The sequence below is a fragment of the Malaclemys terrapin genome, chromosome 6 (genome assembly GCF_027887155.1).
Source record: "Malaclemys terrapin pileata isolate rMalTer1 chromosome 6, rMalTer1.hap1, whole genome shotgun sequence".
Lineage (NCBI taxonomy): Eukaryota > Metazoa > Chordata > Testudines > Emydidae > Malaclemys > Malaclemys terrapin.
Genome location: NC_071510.1, coordinates 53,794,648 through 53,806,873, shown reverse-complemented (window position 1 = coordinate 53,806,873; position 12,226 = coordinate 53,794,648). Strand labels below are relative to the sequence as shown.

The 12,226-nt window shown below is 40.1% G+C and overlaps 1 protein-coding gene across 2 annotated transcripts in view; it reads left to right on the top strand.

Moving 5' to 3' along the window:
- The window catches only part of SLC27A6 (solute carrier family 27 member 6), a 72,112-nt gene that overhangs the window by 21,928 nt on the left and 37,958 nt on the right, over positions 1 to 12,226 (top strand). For both annotated transcript variants that reach the window (XM_054032263.1, XM_054032262.1), the window contains exon 6: positions 12,013 to 12,207. In XM_054032263.1, coding sequence (XP_053888238.1) covers positions 12,013 to 12,207 — 195 coding nt within the window. The remainder of the gene's footprint in view (positions 1 to 12,012; positions 12,208 to 12,226) is intronic.

The following is a 12,226-nucleotide window of genomic DNA, read 5'->3' as shown; positions in this document are numbered from 1 at the left end:
GTAAGGAGTTTCACAAGTTGACTGTGCGCTGCGTGAAGAAGAACTTCCTTTTATTTGTTTTAAACCTGCTGCCTATTAATTTCATTTGATGACCCCTAGTCCTTGTATTATGGGAATAAGTAAATAACTTTTCCTTATCCACTTTCTCCACATCACTCATGATTTTATATACCTCTGTCATATCTCCCCTTAGTCTCCTCTTTTCCAAGCTGAAGAGTCCTAGCCTCTTTAATCTCTCCTCATATGGGACCTGTTCCAAACCCTTAATCATTTTAGTTGCCCTTTTCTGAACCTTTTCTAGTGCCAGTATATCTTTTTTGAGATGAGGAGACCACATCTGTACGCAGTATTCGAGATGAGGGTGTACCATCGATTTATATAAGGGCAATATCAGTCTTATTCTCTATCCCCTTTTTAATGATTCCTAAACATCCTGTTTGCTTTTTTGACTGCCTCTGCACACTGCGTGGACATTTTTAGAGAACTATCCACGATGACTCCAAGATCTTTTTCCTGACTTGTGGCTAAATTAGCCCCCATCATATTGTATGTATAGTTGGGGTTATTTTTTCCAATGTGCATTACTTTACATTTATCTACATTAAATTTCATTTGCCACCTTGTTGCCCAATCACTTAGTTTTGTGAGATCTCTTTGAAGTTCTTCACAGTCTGCTTTGGACTTAACTATCTTGAGCAGTTTAGTATCATCTGCAAACTTTGACACCTCACTCTTTACCCCTTTCTCTAGATCATTTATGAATAAGTTGAATAGGATCGGTCTGAGGACTGACCCTTGGAACACCACTAGTTACCCCTCTCCATTCTGAGAATTTACCATTTATTCCTACCCTTTGTTCCCTGTCTTTTAACCAGTTCTCAGTCCATGAAAGGACCTTCCCTTTTATCCCATGGCAGCTTAATTTATATAAGAGCCTTTGGTGAGGGACCTTGTCAAAGGCTTTCTGGAAATCTAAGTACACTATGTCCACTGGATCCCCCTTGTCCACATGTTCGTTGACCCCTTCAAAGAATTCTAATAGATTAGTAAGACACGATTTCCCTTTACAGAAACCATGTTGACTATTGCTCAACAGTTTGTTTTTCTGTGTGTCGGACATCTTTATTCTTAACTATTGTTTCAACTAATTTGCCCCGTACAGATGTTAGACTTACCGGTCTGTAATTGCCGGGATCACCTCTAGAGCCCTTTTTAAATATTGGCATTACATTAGCTATCTTCCAGTCATTGGGTACAGAAGCCGATTTAAAGGACAGGTTACAAACCTTAGTTAACAGTTCTGCAACTTCACATTTGAGTTCTTTCAGAACTCTTGGGTAAATGCCATCTGGTCCCGGTGACTTGTTAATGTTAAGTTTATCAATTAATTCCAAAACCTCCTCTAGTGACACTTCAATCCATGACAGTTCCTCAGATTTGTCACCTACAAAAGCCAGCTCAGGTTTGGGAATCTCCCTAACATCCTCAGCCGTGAAGACTGAAGCAAAGAATCCATTTAGTTTCTCCGCAATGACTTTATAGTCTTTAAGCGCTCCTTTTGTATCTCGATCATCAAGGGGTCCCACTGGTTGTTTAGCAGGCTTCCTGCTTCTGATGTGCTTAAAAAACATTTTGTTATTGCCTTTGGAGTTTTTGGCTAGCCGTTCTTCAAACTCCTCTTTGGCTTTTCTTATTGCATTCTTGCACTTAATTTGGCAGCGTTTATGTTCCTTTCTATTTGCCTCACTAGGATTTGACTTCCACTTTTTAAAGGAAGTCTTTTTATCTCTCACTGCTTCTTTTACATTTATCAGTTACCTATCCGCTTACTTAGAATAAAAAGGACATCATTATAGAAAGAATGTATGAGGAAGATTCCAGCTGTCTGGGTATCTAGCAATAATAAAGCAGATCTGGACTTGTTATTTAATTACTACAAAAATATAACAAACATTCATAAAGGAGAAACATGTTTCCAGAATTTCAGTTACATTAAATAGCAGCAAATATCATATGATTAAAGGAACTTTGCCAAAGGCTCTCAAGAGACATCCAACTATTTGGTATATGTGCATGCTTTCTTGTGTATTATTACTTTAGATTAAGGCCAGAATGGACCATTATGATAATCTAGTCTGCCCTCCTGTATAACACAGGCCATAGAACTCATTTGTTGCATTTTTGCCTTGAATTATATTGTAGGCTTTCTGCCGCAAGGACTTCATCTATGTGTCTTTATTAGATCCAGACTGTGGCCTGTAGGTGCTGCCCATAATACCAGTAATTAATAACTTTAGGAATGTTAATCTATTCAGCCTCTTACAATACCCTATGAGATGGCGTAATATTACCACATTTTATAGGTGAAGAAATAGAGGTATGGACTGGTACAAAATACCTTGTCCTATAGTCAAAAGTGAATGGCTGACTCAGAACACTCAACTTCTAGTTCTGTACTTTTACCTCTAGAGTATACTCCCTCTCTAACAATTTAATGTGAACAGAATATCATAAGAACCAGGTACTTATGTACTAATTGTAGTTCTGTATCTTTGATCTATAATCATTTACTCTTCAATATGATACAAAGTCTTTAGAAGGAATACAAATATTATTAAGAGTAATTTTACAGATTGCTGGGAGATAATTTTCCAAACCATGGGCCCATTTCTACAGCCTTACTCATCAGAAGAGTCCTATTGAAGCCAGGCTTGGGACTGAGTTTTAAGTTACTATTGAAAAATATCGGATTTAAGAGCACAGTTAGAGAACAAAATCTTTTACGGCAATAACTCTATACATCAAGAATATACTCAGCAGACAGTAACATCTGGTGGTATCGCATAGAATTTAAAACATTAATGCATATAGTGTGTGTTTGCATGATTTCTGTAAAGCTACCTTGTAAATACAAGAATGTAAATCTCATGTGATCTATCCTTCACATTTTAGGATTCACAGACATCTCTTTTAGCAAGTACAAGGGATGATGATGATTAATTCCTGACCCTATTAGTAATGCTAACATTAATAAAATGGTAGTTTACAATGTTTTTGACCTAAATAACTTGTCATGAAAGCAAAAGTGAACAACTTGCATTAACACTCCTTTAGTTCTACTAACAAAAGACTTCTTGATATTATAATTGAAAATATTTGGATGAAATTGAAGAGGCTAGATGCACTGATTTATAGCATTTGAGGATCCGGACTGACTTCAGTCTAGATTTTTGGAAGGATGATGGTTTACACCAGTTTAAGATTAATCCCAAGATGTTGTATGTCTGTATGTAGTGGAATTCTGGAAACTCCCATAAAATTCTGGAAAACTGTACATGGGTTCAAGGCCAGATTTAGGGTCAGGCAACCCAGGTCACTGCCTGGGGTACCAGGCTCAGAGTGCTGTAAGGTATTCAGAAGTTTAACAAATGGAGGAGGTGCCATTTGGTCTAGGGCTGGGCCTGCATGGGTTGGGGAAAGAGAGGGTGGAAAGAAAAACACACCTGTGCTGGAGCATATTGTGGGATTGTAGCACAAACCATCTGTGGCCAGCTATTTCCTTCTGTGAACCGGAATAACACCTTTTGCCTCTCCACTCTCTCTGATCAGGAGCTCCCACCCATTGGATCTGTGAGTGTGGCTTCAATGGCCTATGCCTACCTCAATCCAGCATTTCCTGCTACACTGGCCCATTCAGAGCTGACATGAAGTCAACTTTATTAGCATGCAGGAATTCTCCAGTTGCTCCACCTGCACTCCATGCCCACAGAATGTCTCCAGGAAGCTTTTGTGGCATAGAGGGTCCTCCCTTAATGGGTTATTGTCACCATCATGCACTTGACTAAATTACAAGCCTTGTAACTTCAACAATGAAATCTAATTGAAGTGTGTGGAGCTGGACTGCAGGGATGGTTGAATGGATTGCTTTTAGGACAGCCCCCACTTTTAGGAAAGGTCACTGTCCAGCACTGGGCTTTGGTACCTCCATGTGACTCCTTTATGCCTTTGCAGGAATTTCTAGATACTACAGAAAAACATTTCCTGAAATCTAGCAGCCCTGTCTTGTACTGTTGATGGCATTAAAGTTGCAGCCACAAAGGGCTGTCTACACTACTGCGGTAAATTGATCTAACTTACGCTACTTCAGTTATGTGAATAATGTAACTGAAGCTGACATCGTTAGATCCACTTACTGTGGTGGCTACGCTGTGCTGTGTCAATGGGAGAGCATCTCCCGTCAACTTCCTTTACAGTTCTCTGGGAGATGGAGTATACAAATTGATGGGAGAGTGCTCTCCCATCGAATTAGCGTGTCAGACCTGATAAATCGACACTCGCTGCATCAATTGCAGCAGTGCCAATCTACTGGTAAGTGCAGACATGGCCAAAGAGACATTGGACCAGATCCCCAGCAGTATCTGTGTTTCTTCTCCTCCTGAGAATCTGCCTGTGCAGGAGAGATCCTCTGGGGCTTAGATGCACTGAGTTTAGGGCCACTTTATATTGGAGCAGTGCAAAGCAGCCATAATGAGGCTGAGGATCAAGACCACTGATTCCACTATTGAGACTGGATTTGCCTGGTGGAAATAAGAACAGAGCCAGGTCCCTTGTGTGGAATTGTTCTTCAGCATACCATCAACAAATTTGTCTTTGTTCCTGAAAAGTATAAATGGAAACAGTTACCTGTATGTAACTTGATCTCTAAAGAGTGTCAATTTCCCTTGGCTTATGAATGAGCCATTCAATCTATGTATACTTTTTTCTCTCTCTCTCTGTCTTCTGTTCATTGTTGAACAAATGATCTCAGTGAAAGGAGTTCTTTGTTTTGTTTTCAGTGGGATGTTACCAGAATTCTTTACATTTGAATGACTGAGAAATCAATGACCTCAGCAAGGGGTAACTGTAGTTCAGCAACTGACACATTAATTTCAGTGTAGCAATGAAACCGAAAGAAAAATAACCAATTCTAAAATAGTTGCTACTTTTAAATCAAATAGACTTATCTATTTCAATTTTATAGCATTCAGAGTGTGAATAGTTTTCTAGAAGCAAAATGACTCACAAAGCTTTACTGAAATTCAAGATGGCATTTAAACACTTTTTTTCAAAGTATATTGGTAGTCACAAGCTCTTCAGTATTTGGTAAATTTAAAATACATCTAAAACCTCATTGCATCTCTCAAATGTATGAAAGTCTATATTACGGTATGTGATATGATCTCCAAATTTGACAGTCAGGCATTCATTGCATCATTGCTGTATTTAGACACTATTGTTGCTGGTAACACCCTCCATCAGTTCCATCCTGCTGAATAATGCATCACATGTTGAAACAAGATCACAAAGCTGCAGGGCTGGGAAAAGAGCAAAGTTGTATGTGACTTTATAGAAATGGTGGTTACATAATTCTTACTGCAATGAGGTCACCAAGCAGTAGGGAAAGGTAAAAACATGGATGTGGTAAAAGCAAACTAGAACAGATTAATGGAACAGGGATTGTAACAGGATGATGGATGCTTTAGATACTTGCATGGTAAGAGATGCCAACATGTATGAAATGTGGATTTATTTCTGGTTCATTATTAGTTTTGGGAACCCCACTTCAAAGACGTTGCTCTTCCTTCATAGTGAGTTATCCATTCTTAAAGGGCATTGGGGGGGAGGGGCGGGGTGAGAAGAGAAGAAAAATGTGCACTTTTGACGCACACAGTGGAATATAATTTCCACAGTTCAAAAAGGAAATTCAGAGTTTACTTGAAATGTGTACTGAAATACTCATTTTCTGCACCAAAGTGTTCTGAGGTCTAACAATGGGGCTCCATATAACATGCATGTCAAGAGCTTGAAATTGCCTCCCTATTTTCTAAAGCAGCCAATGTTAGTAGTGTTGTCTGACCCCAGTTCATCACTTATCAAGAATGCAGCAATGCATTAGATTTTGATTTATTTGTCTATAAAGAGTATTATAGGTGAAGCTGGTATGATTAAGGCGGTCTTACACTTCCCATGATAAGATCTTATTTTCAATTGCTTAAAACATTGCCAAACTTCAACTGTCTGGGCTGAAATTTTACATGCCATATGTCCGCCTCAGTCTGACTTGAATTTCAGCCAAAATACTCCAGCCATTTCCAAGATCAAGCTGGGGAGGGAATACATTGTTTGACCCATGTTAAAAAAAATTCTGGTGACCTTTTCTTTGAACAGTGGTAGGGCTCCTGTGCTTTGAAGTAGTGAGTTGAAATTTAAGTGGAGTCTGACCGTTTGCTGTGCCCATGAAAATGTGCCTAAATTTGATGAATTTACAAGTCTGGAAAAAAATGCAGTTTGCACATGCTTAGAGACTACTTTGATTTAACAGCTAAAATCTAGAGAAGACTCTGTTCTCACTGAACGTGCTCGAGCCTCTCACAGCTCCTAGTGCTGACCAGACTCCGGAGGCATCATCCCTACAGAGCAACTGAGCATGCTCCAGCTCAGGGCCTGAACAGGATGCTCCAAGCCATGGTCAGGCTTGCACTGAAAATGAGAGCCAGGAGCTTGATCTCTCCTGTGCTCACGACGACTCCCTTGGTGGCACCCAGCAGTGTGGATGAGAGATTTGCTGCTTCCAAAAAATTAGTACACCCCAGTTTACTAGATCCACCTGGGATCACTGCTCCGTGTAACATACAGCACTTAAATATGTTTATAGTGAAATCAAATAAAAGTTTGTTTAATGATAAACAAATAAAGAGGGGAGGGTCCCAGAGCCCAGGCTCCAGTCCAAGCCTGAATGTCTACGCAGCAGGGTTTAGCTCTGTAGCCTGAGCCCCCCAACCCTGAGTCAGCTGACCCAGGCCAGTCATAGCCATGCCATAGGTCTTTTATTCCAGGGTAGACATATCCCAAGTCTCCAATACATTCTTTGTATGACTATAATTGTTGCAAGTATCAGAGGGGTAGCCGTGTTAGTCTGAATCTGTAAAAAGCAACAGAGGGTCCTGTGGCACCTTTGAGACTAACAGAAGTATTGGGAGCATAAGCTTTCGTGGGTAAGAACCTCACTTCTTCAGATGCAAGTAATGGAAATCTCCAGAGGCAGGTATAAATCAGTGTGGAGATAACGAGGTTAGCTCAATCAGGGAGGGTGAGGTGCTCTCCTAGCAGTTGAGGTGTGAACACCAAGGGAGGAGAAACTGCTTCTGTAGTTGGATAGCCATTCACAGTCTTTGTTTAATCCTGATCTGATGGTGTCAAATTTGCAAATGAACTGGAGCTCAGCAGTTTCTCTTTGGAGTCTGGTCCTGAAGTTTTTTTGCTGTAAGATGGCTACCTTTACATCTGCTATTGTGTGGCCAGGGAGGTTGAAGTGTTTTCCTACAGGTTTTTGTATATTGCCATTCCTGATATCTGACTTGTGTCCATTTATCCTCTTGCGTAGTGACTGTCCAGTTTGGCCAATGTACATAGCAGAAGGGCATTGCTGGCATATGATGGCATATATAACATTGGTGCAGGTGAATGAGCCGGTGATGTTGTAGCTGATCTGGTTAGGTTCTGTGATGGTGTTGCTGGTGTAGATATGTGGGCAGAGTTGCCATTGAGGTTTGTTGCATGGGTTGGTTGCTGAGTTAGAGTTGTTATGGTGTGGTGCGTGGTTGCTGGTGAGAATATGCTTAAGGTTGGCAGGTTGTCTGTGGGCGAGGACTGGCCTGCCTCCCAAGGTCTGTGAAAGTGAGGGATCATTGTCCAGGATGGGTTGTAGATCACTGATGATGCGTTGGAGAGGTTTAAGCTGAGGACTGTAGGTGATGGCCAGTGGAGTTCTGTTGGTTTCTCTTCTGGGCCTGTCTTGTAGCAGGAGGCTTCTGGGTACACGTCTGGCTCTGTTGATTTTGTTTCTTGTGTGGGTATCGTAGTTTTGAGAATGCTTGGTGAAGATCTTGTAGGTGTTGGCCTCTGTCTGAGGGGTTGGAGCAGATGCGATTGTACCTCAGTGCTTGGCTGTAGACGATGGATCGTATGGTGTGACCGGGGTGGAAGCTGGAGGCATGAAGGTAGGTGTAGCGGTTGGTGGGTTTTCGGTATAGGGTGGTGGTAATGTGGCCATCGCTTATTTGTACAGTGGTGTCTAGGAAGTGGACCTCCCGTGTAGATTGGTCCAGGCTGAGGTTGATGGTGGGGTGGAAGCTGTTGAAATAATTGTTGCAGTTTCACTCTAGACTTAGTACTGTCTACCTGCTAATATGTATTTGATAGCTGTCTCTCATAAAATCCTATATTTAATTCATGCTCTCACCTCACTTATGGGGATTCAGTATTGCCAAGCCCAAGCATTCAGAAAATGAGTTCAGCTTTAAAATCATGAGATTTTCAAAAATAAAAAATGTTGGGTTCTTTTTATTTGTCTTCTATTGTTTGAGCCTTTGGAATACACTTGGATTACATTTCCTAGCTTTTCTCTGCAACCATAATCACTAGAAACTTTTTTCTAAATGAAAGCTGAGATTCTCATGTATTCAGCTGAATCCAGGATCTGGTGCTTTAAGAAAAATGCCTATTGTGATTTTCAGGATAAAATCACAAGAGCTAGCAATACTAGAGAGTGCAGTGAACAAGGAGGCTAAAATAATCCAAGTAACATTGAACAAAACTTTGAGATTTAAAAAAAAAAAAAAGTTTGCAAGTAGGGCTGTCAAGCGATTAAAAAAATTAATCATGATTAATTGTGTGATTAAACAATAATAGAATACCATTTATTTAAATATTTTTGGATGTCTTCTACACTTTCAAATATATTGATTTCAATTACAACACAATACAAAGTGTACAGAGCTCTATTTATATTTATTTTTTGATTACAAGTACTTGCACTATAAAAAAACAAAACAAAAGAAATAGTCTTCATCAATTCACCTAATACAAGTAATGTAGTGCACCGTCTTTATCATGAAAGTTGAACTTACAAATGTAAAATTATGTACAAAAATTCCTGCTTTCAAAAATAAAACTATGTAAAATTTTAGAGCCTGCAAGTCCACTCTGTCCTACTTCTTGTTCAGTGAATCCTTCAGCCAAACAAGTTTGTTTAATTTGCAGGAGATAATGCTGCCCACTTCTTGTTTACAGTGTCACCAGAAAATGAGAACAGGCATTCGTATGGCACTGTTGTAGCCAGAGTCGCAAGATATTTACGTGCCAGATGCGCTAAACATTCATGTGTCCCTTTATGTTTCACCCACTATTCCAGAGGACATGCATTCCTGCTGATGATGGGTTCTGCTCGATAACAATCCAAAGCAGTGCGGACTGATGCATGTTCATTTTCATTATCTGAGTCAGATGCAACCACCAGAAGGTTGATTTTCTCTTTTGGTAGTTCGGGTTCTGTAGTTTCCACTCTGGAGTGTTGCTCTTTAAGACTTTTGAAAGCATGCTCTACACCTCATCCCTCTCAGATTTTGGAAGGCACTTCAGATTCTTAAACCTTGGGTTGAGTGCTGTAGCTATCCTTAGAAATCTCATATTGGTACCTTCTTTTTGTGTTGTGAAAGTGTTCCTAAAATAAACAACGTGCTGGGTTATCATCCGAGACTGCTATGACATGAAATATATGGCAGAATGTGGGTAAAACAGAGCAGGGGACAATTCTCCCCCAAGGAGTTAAGTCACAAATTTAATTAACGCATTCTTCTTTTAATGAGCATCGTCCGCATGGAAGCATGTCTTCTGTTATGGTGGCCGAAGCATGCAGGGGCATATGGATGTTTAGCATTTCTGGCATGTAAATACCTGGCAATGCCAGCTACAAAAGTGGAAAGCAAATGCCTGTTCTCACTTTCTGGTGACGTTGTAAATAAGAAAATTATTTCCTGTAAATGTAAACAAACTTGTTTGTCTTGGTGATTAGCTGAACAAGAAGTAGGACTCAGTGGACTTGAAGAACATAAGAACGGCTATACTGAGTCAGACCCAAAGGTCCATCTGGCTCAGTATCATGTCTTCCAACAGTGGCCAATGCCAGGTGCCCCAGAGGGAATGAACAGAACGGGTAATCATCAAGTGATTCATTCCCTGTCACCCATTCCCAGCTTCTGGCAAAAAGAGGCTAGGGATACCATCCTTGCCCATCCTGGCTAATAGCCTAGGCTCTGAAGTTTTAAATTTTTATGTTTTTGAGTGCAGTTATATAACAAAATAAAATCTACATGTGTAAGTTGCACCTTCATGACAAAGATTGCACTACAGTACTTGTATGAGGTGAATTGAAAAACACTATTTTTTGTTTATTATTTTTACAGTGTGAATATTTGTAATCAAATATACACTGATTTCAATTACAACACAGAATACAATATATATGAACGAGTAGAAAAACATTCAAAATATTTTAATACATTTCAATGGGTATTCTATTGTTTAACAGTGCGATTAAACTCTGATTAATCACGATTCATTTTTTTGAGTTAATTGCGTGAGTTAACGGCGAATAATCAACAGCCCTAGTTGCAAGTCTTAATATTGATGGTACTATAGGAGATGGATCAGATGCTCTAATCAGGCTAGGAATGCTCATAATTTGTACAGTAACTCCTCACTTAAAGTCATCCCAGTTAACGTTGTTTCGTTGTTATGTTGCTGATCAATTAGGGAACATGCTTGTTTAAAGTTGTGCAATGCTCCCTTCTAACATCGTTTGGCAGCTGCCTGCTTTGTCCACTGCTTGCAGGAAGAGTAGCCCATTGCAGCTAGCTGGTGGGGGCTTGGAACCAGGATGGACCAGCAGCCCCCCTATCAAGTCCCCCTATCAGCTTTCTGCTCCCCTAAGTTCCTTGTGCAGCAGCTGCCCAGCAGGCTAGCAATTGCAGCTGTCCTTCCCCCACTGCCATGTGCTGCTCCTGCCCTCTGCCTTGGAGCTGCTCCCAGAGACTCCTGCTTACTGTGCTGGGGGGGGGGAGAGGAGGATGGGAGGAAGAGGGGGGCTAATGTCAGGGTGTCCCCCTCCCCCCTGCTTACCCCATCTTCCATAGAGCGGGGTGGGGGGGGACACACGACAGGGCTTTGCTGGCATCAGCTGCGGTCTCAGCAAGCTGATATAATTAACAAGGCAGTGTACTTAAAGGGGAAACGTGCATCTCTCTCTCTCTCTCTCTCTTTCCCCCCTCCCTCCATTCCTGCTGTCTTGTAGACTGTGAGAGTTAACCCTTGAGGGCTCAGCCAATTGCTAATTCATCATTTAGCAGTAAGGCATCCCCTGGTAAGTATCCCACCCTCTGACTCCACCTCAACCAAGCTTCACAATCATCATCACTGTGTACCAGTATTAAATTTTGTTTAAAACTTATACTGTGTGTGTGTCTATATATAATATAGTTGTTTGGTGAAAAAAATTCCCTGGAACCTAACCCCCTCATTTACATTCTTATGGAGAAATTGGATTCGCTTAACATCGTTTGGCTTAAAGTCGCATTTTTCAGGAACATAACTACAGTGTTAAGTGAGGAGTACTGTAATTGCTTGAGAAGCAACCAAGACTTCATGAAAGTTATAATGCATTTGAAAGGACCAGGAGGTAACTGATAACCTCTCCTGAGATAAATCTATTACAGAAACAATTCCTGCTTTTCCCTATTCATTTTACTAACCCCTCCCCAACATCAATTTTTAATTTAGTTATTCTAGAGAGAAGAATGATAGGTTAATTTTTCTAAAACCTGCATATATTCATATTCTCTAATCCAAGCATCCTTTCCTTAATATTAATTTAAGCAACATTTTAACGGTTGCTATCAATTTACATGCATATATTTAGAACACTGGTTCAGTGTTTGCTGAACTACAGCTGTATCTTAGATACAGTTCATAACATTAGAAATGCACTGTAATTTACTTGAACTTATTAGTTTCTCTTGTGCTTTCTGTTAGATGCCTATAAGTTTGTAAATTTTTTTCTGTAGTATCTGCTACAGTCAAACACACCCATTACAATACTTTATTCTTTAACATGTTCTTTAATTTCTCTTTTAATAGAAAGAAAGAGAAAAAGATCACAAAGTTCGCTTGGCAGTTGGAAATGGAGTAAGGAGTGATGTATGGAGAGAATTTTTAGGCCGATTTGGTGACATCAAGATGTGTGAGTTTTATGGGGCTACTGAAGGAAACATTTGTTTCATGAACCACACCGGGAAAATTGGATCTGTGGGACGTACTAATTTCTTTTATAAGGTAACTATTTAATATTTTA